Raw genomic sequence first — 15,185 nt, 5'->3', positions numbered from 1 at the left:
AAAGTAGCAGATAAAAGAATCCAAATAATCTCAGACAACACACTACAAAGTTTGCACAACTGAATGAGCTTCAATGACAGCCCTCGCCTTGAATGACTGACTCCTGTTGCAACAGCTACTTTTTATTCGCTTTCTGTTTCTGTTTTTTAGCCAGAAAGCCAGTCAATGGTTGCCAAGCTAAACTTCTGATGCAATTTAGGACTTTTTTCACTTTCCGTTTCAAAGTTACTTAATTTGGGAGGGCAGGAAAAAGGGAGGAAATATATATTACTTTCAGTTTCTTACTCTCTCCTGGTGTTTTCAACTGAAGGGGGGGGAAAACCCTTAAGGAAGTTCTAAATGATGCCACAGCGAACGACTTTCAGCAGTTAGAACCAGTTTTGTTCAGATACTATAAACATTTTTTGTTTTTTTCCCACAAACTACAACACCCAGGTTCCACCAAACAACATGGCCTAGGAGTTGTAGTCTACAAAATTAGCTCTGCTTACTGTGGTATCTGCTCATTCAGCATCGCATAGAGAATGGAAAGAGTGAAGTGAATGTCATAGCCTTTTTAAAAAGGCCTCCCAAAACAAAAAGTATATGTTTGAATAAAATCACTGTGTTTTCGAAGGCTTTCACAGCCAGGATCCGATGGTTGTTGTGGGTTTTTCCTGCTCTTTGGCCGTGTTCTGGAGGTTTTTTCTTCCTAACGTTTCGCCAGTCTCTGTGGCCGGCATCTTCAGAGGACAGCACTCTGTCTGTGTCTGTGTGGGATATCCCAGAACACAGAGTTCTAACTCCTGTCCTCTGAAGATGCCAGCCACAGAGACTGGTGAAACGTTAGGAAGATCCAGAACACGGCCAAACAGCCCGAAAAACACACAACAAAAAGCATCATTTTTTTCCTAATCTGCAGTGCTCGGACTTTCTGTCCTTTGAGCACAGTCCTGCCCACCAAAGGAAATCCTACAGATAATTGGCCACAGGATTTGTGTGTGTTGCAACACGTTCTGGGTAAACTCCAAGTGTGCACACATTAGAAAACCCTGATGGGATTTCATCATTGTTTCTCTGCCAACAGGCAAGCTGTCCAACAGGATATTGTGGTGTCAAGTATCCAGTATAGAAACCACCTCCAAATTCCATGAACACTCCTCTAGAAGAGGAAGAGGAGGCAGCCGGAGGGTGGCAGAGGCTTCAGTAGTGAAGAGAACACCACCCTCCTGAAGAAGAGATGGAGTAGACACTTTTCAAAAGTTCTCTGGCTCTGAAGGGGGTCTTTGGGATCAAGGCATTATGAGGTAAAGGTTCCCCTTGACAATTTGTCCAGTCGTGTCTGACTCTAGGCGGCGGTGCTCATCTCCGTTTCCAACCCATAGAGCCAGCGTTTGTCCAAAGACAATCCTCCGTGGTCACGTGGCCAGAGTGACTAGACATGGAACACCGTTTACCTTCCCACCAAGGTGGTACCTATTTATCTACTCGCATTTTGCATGCTTTCGAACCACTAGGTTGGCGGGAGCAGGGACAAGCGACGGGGGCTCACTCCGTCACGTGGATTCGATCTTACGACTGCAAGTCTTCTGACCTTGCAGCACAGAGGCTTCAGCAGTTTAACCCGCAGTGCCACCACATCGCTTGTCCCAGCGATTCTGGCAATCACCAAAAACTGCTAAGCCACATACCCCGCAATGTCTAGCCCTCAAAGAATACTCTCCAAGCCAGGCATTTCTTAGGCAGCTGAAAAGCAGTCAAGCTAGAGCAGTGGTTCCCAACCTTCGGTCCCTATATGTTCTTGCACTACAATTCCCAGAAATCCTGGCCCACATGACTAGCAGTAAAGGCTTCTGGGAATTTTAGTCCAAGAACACTTAGGGACCCAAGATTGCAAACCACTAAACTGGAGTGAGCAGGCTCTTCGCTTTGCCTCTTCCACCTTACAGCATTACTGGGATTCACGGCAGGAATAGCACCAACAGATGGAGGGCGGGATCACTTCCTGGAAGACCAGATTTAAGGCTGTATAGAGCCCTGTACACTCCTCTATTTATTATACATGCACAACTTTCATAACAAACTCCATATTTTACTCTCTCATGGAGGAGGTAGGATCATAGGATAGTTTTATTATTGCTATACAGGGTTTTAAAATCTTTTAATTTCAGATGTTTATAACTATCAGTAAAACAAAATGGTAATAATCAACAGCTCTGAAGAGTCAGTTCAGAGGAACTTCTCTGTGGCTGCTCCCAGTCTTTGGAACTCCCTCCCACAGGAGACCAGACTGGCTCCAGGACTGCTCACCTTCCACAAGCAGGCAAAGACCTTTCTCCTCAGGCAGGCTTTCCCCTTAATGACTGGCTGCCTGAGTGGGGATTTTTTAATGGATGGTTGTGCCTTACTGCTTTGAATGTATCGCTTTGGTGTTGCTTTTGCCTGTCTGTCTATCATCATCATCATCATACTTCAGAGCTAGAAGGGAACCCAGTGAGTCCCGCCCCTCTCAACGAGCCACAGTGGGGAATTGAACTCCCAGCCACACCTAAACCACTGAGCAATCCAGCAGTTCTGTTTGATCCTTTTTGGGGGGCATTTGTACACTTACTGTTTTTAGCTTTCAATATTGCCTTTTAACGATGGAAGCTACCTTGGGTCCTTTTAAGGAGAACGGCGGGGTATGTATGTATGTATGTATGTATGTATGTATGTATGTATGTATGTACGTACGTACGTACGTACGTACGTACGTACGTACGTATGTACAATATGCATGCATGCATGTATGCTTATATGCTTGTATGTATGTATGTATGTATGTATGCATCTATGCACGCACGCACGCACGCACAAATAAATAAATAAATAAATAAATTAAATAAATTAAATAAATAAATAAATAAATAAATGATCCCCTCATTGCAAACAGAGGGCTGAAAAGAAACGGAGAGGGCTGCTTAGCAAGTTCACGGGAGGCCAAAGCTCTGAAATGGCGCAAAGCCGCCGCCGCCTCCACGCAGCCCTTTGGACTTCACTCCCGGAGGCAGAGTCCGGAGGGAAGCGCTGCCCTGCGTCACATGGAAAGGTGGCTTCCAAAACGCTGTGGTTCCAGCAGGAAGACTGAAGCCGTGCCACCACGGCCTTGCACAAAAACAAAACCAGCAGGCCCTGTTTTTATCTGCCCCAAACAGGAAGCGCTCGTAAACAATGTGAAAGAAAGTTGTATATGTTCGTTCGATGCTGGCAAGTTCTGGCAGCCCCGGGTGGAAAAGCCGGCCAAGAAGACTCTGAGAGTACTCCATGCAGGATTAAAACAGCAGCCTGCCTAGAAGCAGCTGCCTGGGGCCCCTCCTCTTTCCACGAGACATCGTAAAAGCAACCGTACTGGAAGGAGGGCAGGAGAACACTTCCCCCTCTCGGGTGACACAACCGCCATGCGCAGCCGAGGAGGAACCCTCGGCTTTTCCCCGGCCGTCTTTCCCCCTGAAGTCTCGGCCAACCCTTAAAATGGCTGGAAGGCACCATGAAGCCCCACTGCGAAATGACTGACAAGTCAGCCTGAATTTTTTTAAAAAATTAAAAAAATAAATCCACCAGGCAGCTTTCCGTGTCCACAATGGCAGCCCAAACCAGGGGTAGAAAGCAAGCCGACAAACGACTCAGCCCACGCCTGAAGCCAAGGCAGGTTAATTAACTTTTCCGTCAGCCACAGGCATGGGGTAGACAGAGATCCACGGCTAAATCACCAGACAATGCGCAGCAGATGACAAAGAATTCAGATACTCCTTTGTTTAATAGCAGCAACAAAAATATTAAGAGTGTGGAAAATGTAAATAGTTTAGTAGGAACGCCTGCGAGAATGTTGCAAACTGAGTTTTGATAGTAGAATAACAATAAGGTATCACTGTGTGTGTGCGTACTCGCACCCATGTGGGTGTGAGTGTACACATACACACACACACACAAACAACCCCGTAGATCCAGAAGGTGTTATCCTTGAAAGCAATCAATGTATTGCATGAGACAACTCTAGCCAAGACCCAAGCTTCTCTGTGCTTGCCCATGTCTTGCAAATCTGCCTGTACTCATCTGACCCACGAGGAAGCAGAGCAGAAAGGCACAAAGGAACTTGGCAGGAGGGCCAATGAAGCCACACGAGCAACCTTAATCCTAGAGCTCTGCCAATTTGACCTACAATTCCCACAATTCCCCAGGCACCGCTCGACTTCACACCATTTCTTTCTTCTCCCGGCAGCCATTTTCTTCACGAGGAACACAAGGTAGTTTAAAGTTCAGGAGATTTCAGCTCACCACCCCAATCCGCACACCTCCCGCTCATACGCTTAGCAGGGAAGATCGCACAGTGGTTTAGGTTTCAGAGGTTGGGAGTTCGATTCTCCCCATGTGCCTCCTTGACAGGGGCTGGACTTGATGATCCATAGGGTCCCTTGTAGCTTTGCAGTTCCAAGATTTTTATAAAAGGAGGATGGCTTTCTGGAGCAATTGGGGGGGGGGAGATACATATCGACCACCATTTTAAAAAGCTATGCTGGAAAGCAGAATTTAAGCCAATCTTTTACCCAGCATGCTACTGTTCACATGACAATTTACCAGCATCGCTCAAAAATACAACTTTCCCCCTAACTTCTTAAAATGGTACAAAACACAAAGAGGAGAGATAATCCAGCTCTTTTCTGCCTCCCTCTCCGCATTAAGAAGACCAAGATCATGACTACAGAAGAACTACATGTCGAACAATGAAGAAGCTGGAATTCTTTAAGATTCTGCACACCTTGGTTCAATCATTAATCTGAATGAAGGTTTATCATTTTCAATAGAGATTAGCGAGGTGAAAGGCTGAACAACTATTTCTTGTTTTATGAATAATGGTTTTATGAATAATTTTGTTATGAGCTGCCCTGAGTAGACATAGTCTAGAAGGGCAGGATAAAAATCAAACAAATAAACAAATAAACAAATAAACAAACAAACAAACAAACAAACAAACAAATAAATAAATAAATAAATATAAAGGCTGCAGCCAAGAAATCAGAAGACTTGGAAGGGCAGAATTGAAGGAACTAGAAAAGATCACCCATTGTAAGGATGTGTCATTGGAGACTAAGACCAAGATCATCCACACTCTTGTACAGTGGTGCCTCGCTTAACGAGTGCTGTTTAGCGATCGCTTTTGCAATCACTTTGCAATTTTCCCTATGGGGTATGTTCACTTTGTGATGATCGGTTCCCTGCTTTGGGAACTGATCGTCGCAAAGCGACCATTTTCGCCCAGCTGATCGGTGGTTTCAAAATGGCCACCAGGAAAAAACCATGTCCGCCCGCTGTTTTCTGGGATGGATTCCTCGCTTAAGAGGCACCATAAATGGCCGCGCTGTGGAGGATCTTCGCTGAACAGTGAGTTTTAAACCCATAGGAACGCATTAATCGCGTTTTAATGCGTTTCTATGGGCTTTTTTATTTCGCATTGCGACGTTTTTGTGCAACAGCGGTTTTTGCAGAACGAATTAACGTCGCAATGCGAGGCACCACTGTATTTCTGTTCACCGTGTGTGGATGGGAAACCTGGACAGTAAACAAAACTGACAGGGGGAAAATTGATTTGTTTGAAAAATGGTGCTGGAGGAGAGCTTTGTGGATACCCCTGGTTAGCCAGAAAGATGAACAAATGGGTCCTGAATCAAACCAAGCCTGAATTCTCTCTGGAGGCAAAGATGTTGAAACGGAGGCTGTCCTACTTTGGGCACCCCATGGGAAGACAGGATTCTCTGGAAAAGACCACCATGCAGGGAAAGGTGGAAGGCAGCAGAAAAAGAGGAAGATCATATGAAGATGGACTTCCCAGCCATCAGGCGTTCCAACCCACCAAGCTACAGTCCCACCAAGTTTAAAGAGTCTCACAGCTGGATAAACATATGTAATCTTGCAAAAAAAAAAAAGCTGTTCTGCCTCCACTGGTATGTTTCAAACTTCTTCTTAAATTGTTTGCTTTAATTTTATTTAATTTCTTTTAACTTCCACAAAGACTAGCTCAAATTTCCGAGAGAAAGGCAGAACATAAACCAAATCAATGAATGCAGTTCACGTCATAACGATATTACTGCAGGCATTTTTGCAGAAGTATTTATAGCATTTTATTCCATCATTCATTCCTTAGAGATGCTGACTTGTACCCTGCGCTGTGGAAAGGCTGGAAATGACACATTTTAATGTTAATTAAAGTGCCACAAATACTGCTGATACTGTGATAACAGACCTCATGTAATATCTGGCTGCAATCTTTTTGCGATGTTTCACAACACTTACTGTGGACTTGTACGATCAAAGCACGGCATCACCTGTCTAAAGGATCCTGGGGTTTTGTTTTTGCAATTAGCATACATATGAAGCCAGCCAACAATTTAAGCTGTTTATAAGCTTAGTTGTTCTAATAAGGTTAATGCTATACAAATGCTCGATCGACGTCTCTTTTGCTTTACTTCCCCCCCTTCTTTAAAGCAGCTAACTTAACCCACATTTGCAAACTCACTAAGTGGGGGCTTGTCATGTAATTAAATTCCATGAGCATGCTCTCCCTCCTCACTTTACAATGTTTTACTGGTCTCTAAACTTTTAAACCTCCTTAATCCTTATGTTAGATAAATTAAAGAGGCTGCTTAAAGATCATTCAAGTCCATTTACATGCCATTTGGCCACAGTTCCCTAAAGCCACAGAGGAATTAATTTTAATTTTTGTGCTTTTTAGAACATTAAAAAGTTACTTTTCCAGTTAGCATCTTTTCAGAATCTCTTAGCTGTCCACGCTGGCTGAGGGGTTGGGGAGTTGGGGAATTTTAATTTTAAAAAAGTAACTTTTTCCAGGCTAAGCCTAGTTTATTCTGTCAGGAAGTAGCCAGGATGCCCACTAAGCCTGCACACACACCGCCACCCCAATAACATACAGAATCCATTTTGCAGGAACCACAGTTTAGCATTCCATCCAAATCCTATGTGATCAGGTGAGCTTGATCCAGAGTTTCCTGAGATTTGAAACATTTTTTCTCCAGTCCTAGTTTGACCCTGATGACTATACAGAACGGTCTCTAGTTTACTGTGCCCTGTAACACCACAAAAGGCACAGTATTCTGCCCATGAATGCACTTTTCTCCCTAGCTCATTCTGGGATTTATAGCCAAAGAAAGACAGACGGACGGACGGACGGACGGACGGACGGACGGACGGACGGACGGACGGACGGACGGACGGACGGACGGACGGACGGAAGGAAGGAAGGAAGGAAGGAAGGAAGGAAGGAAGGAAGGAAGGAAGGAAGGAAGGAAGGAAGAAAGAAAGAAAGAAAGAAAGAAAGAAAGAAAGAAAGAAAGAAAGAAAGAAAGAAAGAAAGAAAGAAAGAAAGAAAGAAAGAAAGAAAGAAAGAAAGAAAGAAAGAAAGAAAGAAAGAAAGAAATTGTCAACATTCTGGCTTTATCAAGCTATAATTAAGTCACCTCATCGTATGTACACTGGATAGTGAAGACAACTGACAAGGAGGGGGGAAAGAATGATTTGTGTGAAATGTGGTGCTGAAGGAGAGATGTGCAGATAACCTGGATGGTCCAGAAAGACAGACAAGTAGATCCTACATCAAATGAATCTCTGGAGGCAAAAATGTTGAAACGGAGGCTGTCCTACTTTGGGCAACTCATGAGAAGGCAGGATTCTCTGGAAAAGAGCATAATGCAGGAAAGATGGAAGGGAGCAGGAAAAGAGGAAGACCCAATGGGAGATGTATTCACTCCCTAAAGGAAGCCACAGGCTTGAATTTGCAAATGCTGAGCAGGGCCGTTGAGGACAGGGCATTCTGGAGATGGCTCATTCACTGGTTCACCATACAGTACGTTAGAAGTGACTTGACAGCATATAATAAGAACACCCTGTGAGGACATAAAGGGGAGGAAAATCATGTGAAGCACTTGAAGATGCTGGTAAGAACAGTTCATCGTAAATGTAAAAACTAAAGTACAATATAAACGTCTAGCCACTTCGACATAATGCTTCCACAGACGGGCGCTACGCTTCCTTTTTCCAAATGGAAGCCATCCGCTCCATCATTCTTAATGGGGGGGGCAAGACCACCGATGCTTAGCGGTGAGGGGAAAGGCGCTCTGCACATGCTCAGAAAAAAAAGATGATGGGAAATTTGGCCTGGTCCTCATCTTTCAGCAGGGCAATCTAATTTGTATTTCCCAATGCCGCATGCACGTTTAGGAGAGAGCTACCTTTTCAGATCACGCACACTTCTGAATTTCGCGGTGCCGTTTCATGTCAAAAATTGTGTACAAAACTGGTGCTACTGTACAAAAAACACAGGTGTGGTTTAAAAACAGTCGGAAGATTGTTGGAGGCAGAGGACTGCATACAAACAGACATTGACCAGATAGAGACAGAGCAAAATGGACACTGACCAGATATACAGAATGAGTCATTCATTTCCTTATTTTATATATTCCTGGGAGCTCCAACATGCTTGCCTTCCTCATCACTTTACCCTCACAACTACCCTCCAAGGTAGATCAACCTGAGAGTACTAATGGTCAAAAATCACCCAGTGAATTCCACAACTGAGTAGGGGTTTAAACCTCCATCTTCAGACTCTCATTTCACAGTCTAACCTCCAAAACTATACTGACTCTCTAGCTTAAAAGTACCATTTTTGAGCTCAATTTACAGCATGTATGGCAGATTCTCTCCGATACTTAAGCCACCGTGCCCAATTTTCAACAACGTCTAAAACTTCATACTCTCCTCTGGAGCTTTCTGGACTCCGTCCATCCTGTCCCCCTCAAAAGACGGCAAGGAGACCCACTCAGACATCCTGCAACCAGATTTACTGCTTCTCTCTGCCAAGATCTCTCCCCCTCGCTCACCGCAACGGCGTTTATCTAGTTTCACCCACCTCGCAAAATAGGTTGAATAGGTTCATTACCTGTTGCACAAGCCAGGTTTATTAACTTGACACTTGAATAAAAGGGCCTCCTTTTCCTTGTAACAGCAAAGCTGCAATGGGAGGGTACAAATTGGACTCTGACCGCCCCCCCCCCCAAGCACCAAGGCTGCATATTCTGTAAACCACCTGCTCTTCCAAGACAGCCCCACCATTAAACGCTTACTTTTCTCTCCCTCCTACTCTTATCCCAGGTTTACAAATTCCACCACTAAGCCCAATCAGGAACAAAATGAAACAAGACTCCTGGTGCCTTTTCACGGAGAGGAAATGTGGGGTACTTTGGGGCCTCCTCATGTTTGGCACTACAGTTCCCATAATCCTTCCTTCTTTCTTTTCTTCCTTCCTTCCTTCAAAATATTTTTACCCTGCCCTTTCTCCTTGAAAAGGACTTGAGGCAGCTTACAACATTGACAATGAGGATACAACGGTGGTTAACATCATTAAAAGGCAATATTTAAAGCTAAGAACAATGAGCGTAAAGAGGGAGCTTACATCATGAACAGGCAATATCAAAGCTAAGAACAAAAGTATACAAATATTAAAAGGGGGGTGGTGGAAATGCCACTGTGAGAAATAAAAAAACACAAAAATGGAAAACACAAGTAGCACTAAATTCAGTCCGAAGAGTAATGCATAACAATACCTTGTCTAGAGGGGCGGGGTAGAAATTGAATAAATAAATAAATAAATAAATAAATTCATCTAAAAATCTCACACAGGTCGCAGCCAGTTACTGCAGGAAGGGAAAGGTCTTCACCTGCTTGCGGAAGGACTGAAAAGATGGGGCCAGCCTGGCATCCAGTGGGAAGGAGTTCCAAAGTCTGGGAGCAGTAACAGAGCAGGCCCTCTTCTGTGGCCACTAGAAAGGTCTCTCCTGATGACCTCATTGGTTGATGGCAAACATATTAATTGCAATATATTATTTATATTAGTATATGAGATCAATATGCTACAATGGGTGTGTTATTGTCAATGAAGACAGAAATTAATAATAACAATGTTGAAACTGCAGGGCTGGAAGGGACCCTATGGATAATCAAGTCCAGCCCCTGTCAAGGAAGCGCAGTGGGGAATTGAACTCCCAACATCAGAGACCTAACCACTGAGCTATCCAGCAGTTCCTTGTGTGAAGGCATGTAAGCACAATGCTTCCAAAGTGAGCAAAACCAAAACTAACAAAGCAGGGACTGCCACCCAACACCAAGAAACAAGCAAGGGAACAAATAAATAAATAAAAATGCGAGCCGCATCCTCCTTGCATTTATTCCCCTCTACCTCTCTTAAGAGCAGAAGCTGGAGAAGTTTCATCATGGAATGACAACTCTCGGAACCTGAGGGATTCTGGGAGTTGTAGTTCTCCCCCCCTGCAAAAAAAAAAAAGGATTTTCCCCACTCTCTAACCAAGCAGCAGGCAAATTCCTGCTACAAAGCACAGCCTGGCTCCCAGCCTCAGCCCACTGCCACATTCTTGTGTTAATGAAAGCTGTCCCGCCAGACACACGCCCATAACGTTACCAGACGAGGTGCAAACCTGGCTTTCCGGCTGGTTTTGCAACACGGTTAAGTGGCCGACAGCAGGCAGCTTCTCACACTTCAGAGGGCGGCTGACGGCAGAACATGTCAGCACAACTAAAGACTTGAATCCATCAGAGGAGAGAGAATTATGTTTCTGCATGAGTCCTAGCATCAGATCAGGGGTGAGCGCACGCTGCTGGACTGCAACTCCAGCAAGCCAGAGCTACAGGAGCCAACAGTGAGCAATGTTGGGAATTGCAGTTCTAACAGCGTGCCTAACATACTGGGTGAGCAAAACTAAGCCCACGAAACAATACAGAGATCTATTCAGTGCAATCATCTGATTTCACTGTGTGCTTGTCAAGTTTAGATTTATTTGCTGCGTTCCAACAAGTGCTTCCTCCACAACAATGCAGAATACGGCCATCCACTTCAAAGGCACCAAGGGGCCGGCCCTACCATTAGGGATAAGAGAGCCAGCACCGTCACCAGAGCAAAACTCTAAACTCGAGATGGGGGTATTCGTATTTGTATACGAATATCCCCGCACAGGTGGCGATAACGAGGGTCCAGCCCCATGGGGCTGGACAGTCCACTCACCAATCTGCCACTGCCGTGTATACCACAATGCTTCCAATGACTCCGCAGCGCGTGATCCGCTCGCCACTCTTTGACCCGGCAGCGAGGCTTGTCCTCCCGCCTCCTGCCAGGAGTGGCGAGCCAAACGTGCACTGGGGAGCCAATGGAAGAATCGCGGCATCCACAGCAGCAGCGGATTAGTGAGCGGACCATCCGGCCCCATGGAGCCGGACTCTCCTTATCACCACCCGAGCTGGGATATTCATATTTGTATACAAACACTCCCATCTCTACTCTAAACCGTTACATGGAAATGCGACAGCATTTTACTAAAAAAAAAAGGGGGGGGAGCAGCATCATGATCCTCTGATGGCACGAAAAAGCAGCAAATGGTTGGTCGTTTAACTTCCTGTAGCTGTATTCTTACTTCCAGGGATGGGGTGAGTTTCTCGTGTAACTCTGTCTCATGTTCCAGAATAACTCAAATGCCTTTGAGTAATCTACACTTTGAGTTGGGGGGAAAAGAGTTACAGCCATTTGCTGCTCTGCTTCAGGAGGAAAAAATGTCTTAGATTGACCCTGACTCCAGCCAGCTTTGGTATTCAGTAACAGCCACCCCTGCTCGACATGATAAGGCAGAAGAAGAAAAATGAGTCATTCAATTAATAAGTTGCTCAGGGCAATTACAACCTTCCCCAATCCTGTGCCCACCAAAAGCGTTGCAGAACTATTCCCGCCATCCCCAGGGAGCAGGGCAACAAGCTGGTTGAGGATGGTGGGCCCTGTGGCTCAATATATCAGTGGTTCCTAAAAGGTGCCGTGGCGCTCCGGGGCACCACCAAACCCTGCACCACGGAGTCCTCCAAAAATCCACTGAAGTACTACTCAGGCTAGGCTTCTCCTCTCTCTTCTCCCCCCCCCAACACCCAAAGTATCATATTGGGGGAGCCGTGGCCCGTGGCCAGTAAAGTCAAGGGAGCGGGGAGTCAAAACAAGTGGGGGACCCACTGCTGGCTAGATAGCTAGATAGCTAGATAGCTAGATAGCTAGATAGATAGCTAGATAGATAGCTAGATAGATAGATAGATAGATAGACAGATAGATCGCACCAGTTTGGCTGAACTTGAGAGAGAAAACTCACTCCAAATGAATGAATGGGGAAAGTTGTAAACTGAACAGAGGAATGGAGAGAGAAAAAAGGTCAACATCTTCCATATTTATGTAAGACCTAAGATTGCTTAAAAGGGAGGCACCGTTTAGTAACAGTGAACCAGCTGCGAAAGCCATCACGAGATCAGAAACGCCCACCATCACTACCCCACGGAGAAACTGGTGGTTCTTGTTGTCCTGAATGTGGCAGCCCTGTGAGTTCCAGAAATGAAAGGAACCAATGAATGGAGTCAAAAAAAAATAAAAAAATAAAATAGAAGCACTTATGTCAGGAGGTGAGGTCAGTTCCGTGTGCGCGTCTGTCTGTCTGTCTCTGCTAAGGATTCGCTGTGCAGCCAGGCCCTGTCTCTTAGCTATAAACTCCAGCATGCTGGCTCCAGCTTTTTTATATAAAAGTGGTATTTCGAGTCACACAGCTGAGTGCCCCTTTGCAAAAAAAATAAATAAATAAAATCAAATTGAAAATTAATATGAATGAATGCTATGGGGGAGGGGCAGGCACCCCCCCCCCTTCTTGCTTTGCTTTGCTTTCCGCTTCATCCTGGACTCCCTTATTACTCAAATACGTTTTTTTCCAAAAAGCAAAGTTTCACAATCTCCTACACCAGGGCAGCATGTGCGTTAGTCACCCTTTGGCCAGACGAAGTTGCAGGGTCTAAGGGACGAGAGAGCAGTTTGGGAATCCCAGTCCCTTCTTCCCCGTGAACTGGGCGATAATGGAGAGGTGCATGCAAGAGGATGGAGGGCCTAAGAGCCCCCCCCCTGCTCCCAGCTGCTTCTGGAAGTCAACGCCAGGCAGCTCCCATCATCCCCAGGTGGCAAACGGAGAAGGAGCATGGGGCCGTAGCCAGCGGGGCCGCGCAAGATCCGCGCGGGGAGAAGCCCTTCTCCCGCACGCCGGAGCCCTAACGAACCACGATTTGGGGGCGGAGGCGGGACAAGGAGCATCACCCGAGGGATGGGTGGAAAGGGAAAAAAAGGAGAATGGGCTGCGTCCCAAGAGAAAGCTCATGCTTTCAGCACCCGTAGGGCCAAAGGGGGAACGGGGGGGGGATGCATTTCTCTAACATCACTGGATTCGCCACCAGATTTTGGGGACCCCTAAATCGGGGGGGGTGCAGCTCTGATCACACACACACAAGCACCCCAAAACATACACAGCCACAGAGGATGCCCTGCGGGACCCTTTTGCCCCGGGGTGCGCTCGCCCCGGGACTCTCCCCCCCCCTCCCGCCGGCCGTCCCCGCCCGCTCTCACCTTGACCGAGTCCATGGGGTACATGACGGTGTGCTCCAGGACCCCGGCCACCGCCCCGGCCGTCATGTGGGTCCCGAGGGAGGCGCTGGGGGGCAGGCTCTCGTAGTCTTCCTCGCCGGGGCTGTCGGCGTCCATCAGGCGGCCGGACGAGGCGGGGCCGCCGCCGGGCGTCGTGGCCACGGCGGTGGCGGTGGCGGTGGCGGTCGCGCTCTGGCCGCTCCTTCCTCCCGCGACGCCGCAGCTCAGCTCCATCCGTGCGCCCCGCCGGCGCGACCGGCCGCTCGCTCGCTTCCCCAGCTGGCTGGCGGGCTGCGGGAGAGGAGGGGGGGGAAGAAAGTGAGAAGTGGGAAGGACGGGAGTGTGGGGTGGGGGGGCGGAGAGAAAGTTCACTTCTTCAAAGGCACGCCTCTCTTTCCCCCCCCCCCCGCTTCTCCGCCCTCCGGACCCGCCCGCCCCCCTTCCCGCCCGCCTCCGTGGGGCCGGCGCCCGGCCAATGGCGGCGCCCCGGCTTGGCACCGACGCGGGGGCAGCAGCGGCCGATCCGGAGCGGGCAGGGCCTTTTTCCCGGCCGGAGCGCCGAAGGGGAGCGCGCCCTGCGCACGCAGGCAGGCAGGCAGGCAGGCAGGCAGGCAGGCAGGCAGGGCGAGCCGTTCTCACGTGCGCCCGCTTGCCGGCTCGGCCGCGTGGGAAAGCCGCCCAAGAGCGCCCGTGGACTTCCAAAGAGGACCCAGGAAACGAAAGGCGTTCTGGCGTGCTTTCTTTCTCCCACCCTCTAATCCCCGGGTCTGGAGTCACTTGCGTATGCGCCTTAAGTCTGGGTTGATTTCTTTTCGGGGGGGGGGGTTGTGTCCAGATGTGGTTGGGCTTCCCTTCCACCGGGCTGGGGGATCGATCCCGGAGGAAGGAAGTGGCCGCCGCCCTCCACCCAAATCTGGAGCGGCACATCGTCTCCTGCGCTCCAGATTTTATAGGCTGCCGCTTCTGCCAGAGCTAATCAAGGCTGATGGGCGTTGTAGTCCACCTCCTGGAGGGCCACGGGGTCTCCACCCGTAAGCTAGGGAAAGCTAGGGTCGCTTGTAAAATCAGTTAGAGGTTTTTTTTTTAAAAAAGGGCAACGGGTACCATCATGAAAGCAGAGAAACCGGACATTGAGCGAGCACAACAGCCCACTTAAAAACCAACAACCAAAACAGCAACAACTGCACTTTGAAACAGGAGTAGGCACATTGTGTTCTGCCATCCCCAGCAGCTCCAGCCAGAATGATTGGGAGCGAAGGGACATGGAACTCAACCCTGTTTGGAGGCCTGCACATTCCCCCTTCTTCGTTCCAAAAGCTGACATGGAAATAGACGTTCTCCATGGTCTAAGAGAACGACTAAGGAGAACCACAAAAATCCAGTAGTGAGGAGTTCCACTGGGTCACTGCCACCATTAAATACAATCCCTGTCTCTTTCTGCGTGGCCTCTAGACTCAAGGAGCAATGTGCAGTCCAACCAAAAAAGGGTTCTGAATATGAGGAATGAGCACACAGGCCTTGTTTGTACATGCACGATAGTCAACAAATGTCTGTATTCCCCATATATAGCACATTCAGACTGGAAAAGAAAAAGAAAAAATAGGCTATGGTCGACCAGGCGGTCTAGCATTAATGGTTGCTGGTATCTGCAAAAAAGAGG

At 47.6% G+C, this 15,185-nt stretch overlaps 1 protein-coding gene across 1 annotated transcript in view; it reads right to left on the bottom strand.

Annotated features, from left to right (window-relative positions):
- The window catches only part of SLC25A37 (solute carrier family 25 member 37), a 35,231-nt gene extending 21,341 nt beyond the window's left edge, over window positions 1-13,890 (bottom strand). Inside the window, exon 1 of the mRNA XM_072979188.2 lies at window positions 13,508-13,890. Within this exon, the coding sequence (XP_072835289.2) occupies window positions 13,508-13,759 (252 nt within the window). The 5' untranslated portion in view covers window positions 13,760-13,890. The remainder of the gene's footprint in view (window positions 1-13,507) is intronic.
- Between the last annotated feature and the right edge of the window lie 1,295 nt (window positions 13,891-15,185).

This window comes from Pogona vitticeps, chromosome 8, assembly GCF_051106095.1.
Source record: "Pogona vitticeps strain Pit_001003342236 chromosome 8, PviZW2.1, whole genome shotgun sequence".
Lineage (NCBI taxonomy): Eukaryota > Metazoa > Chordata > Lepidosauria > Squamata > Agamidae > Pogona > Pogona vitticeps.
The sequence above is the reverse complement of the archived record's forward strand: the minus strand, read 5'-3'. Positions and strand labels throughout refer to the sequence as shown.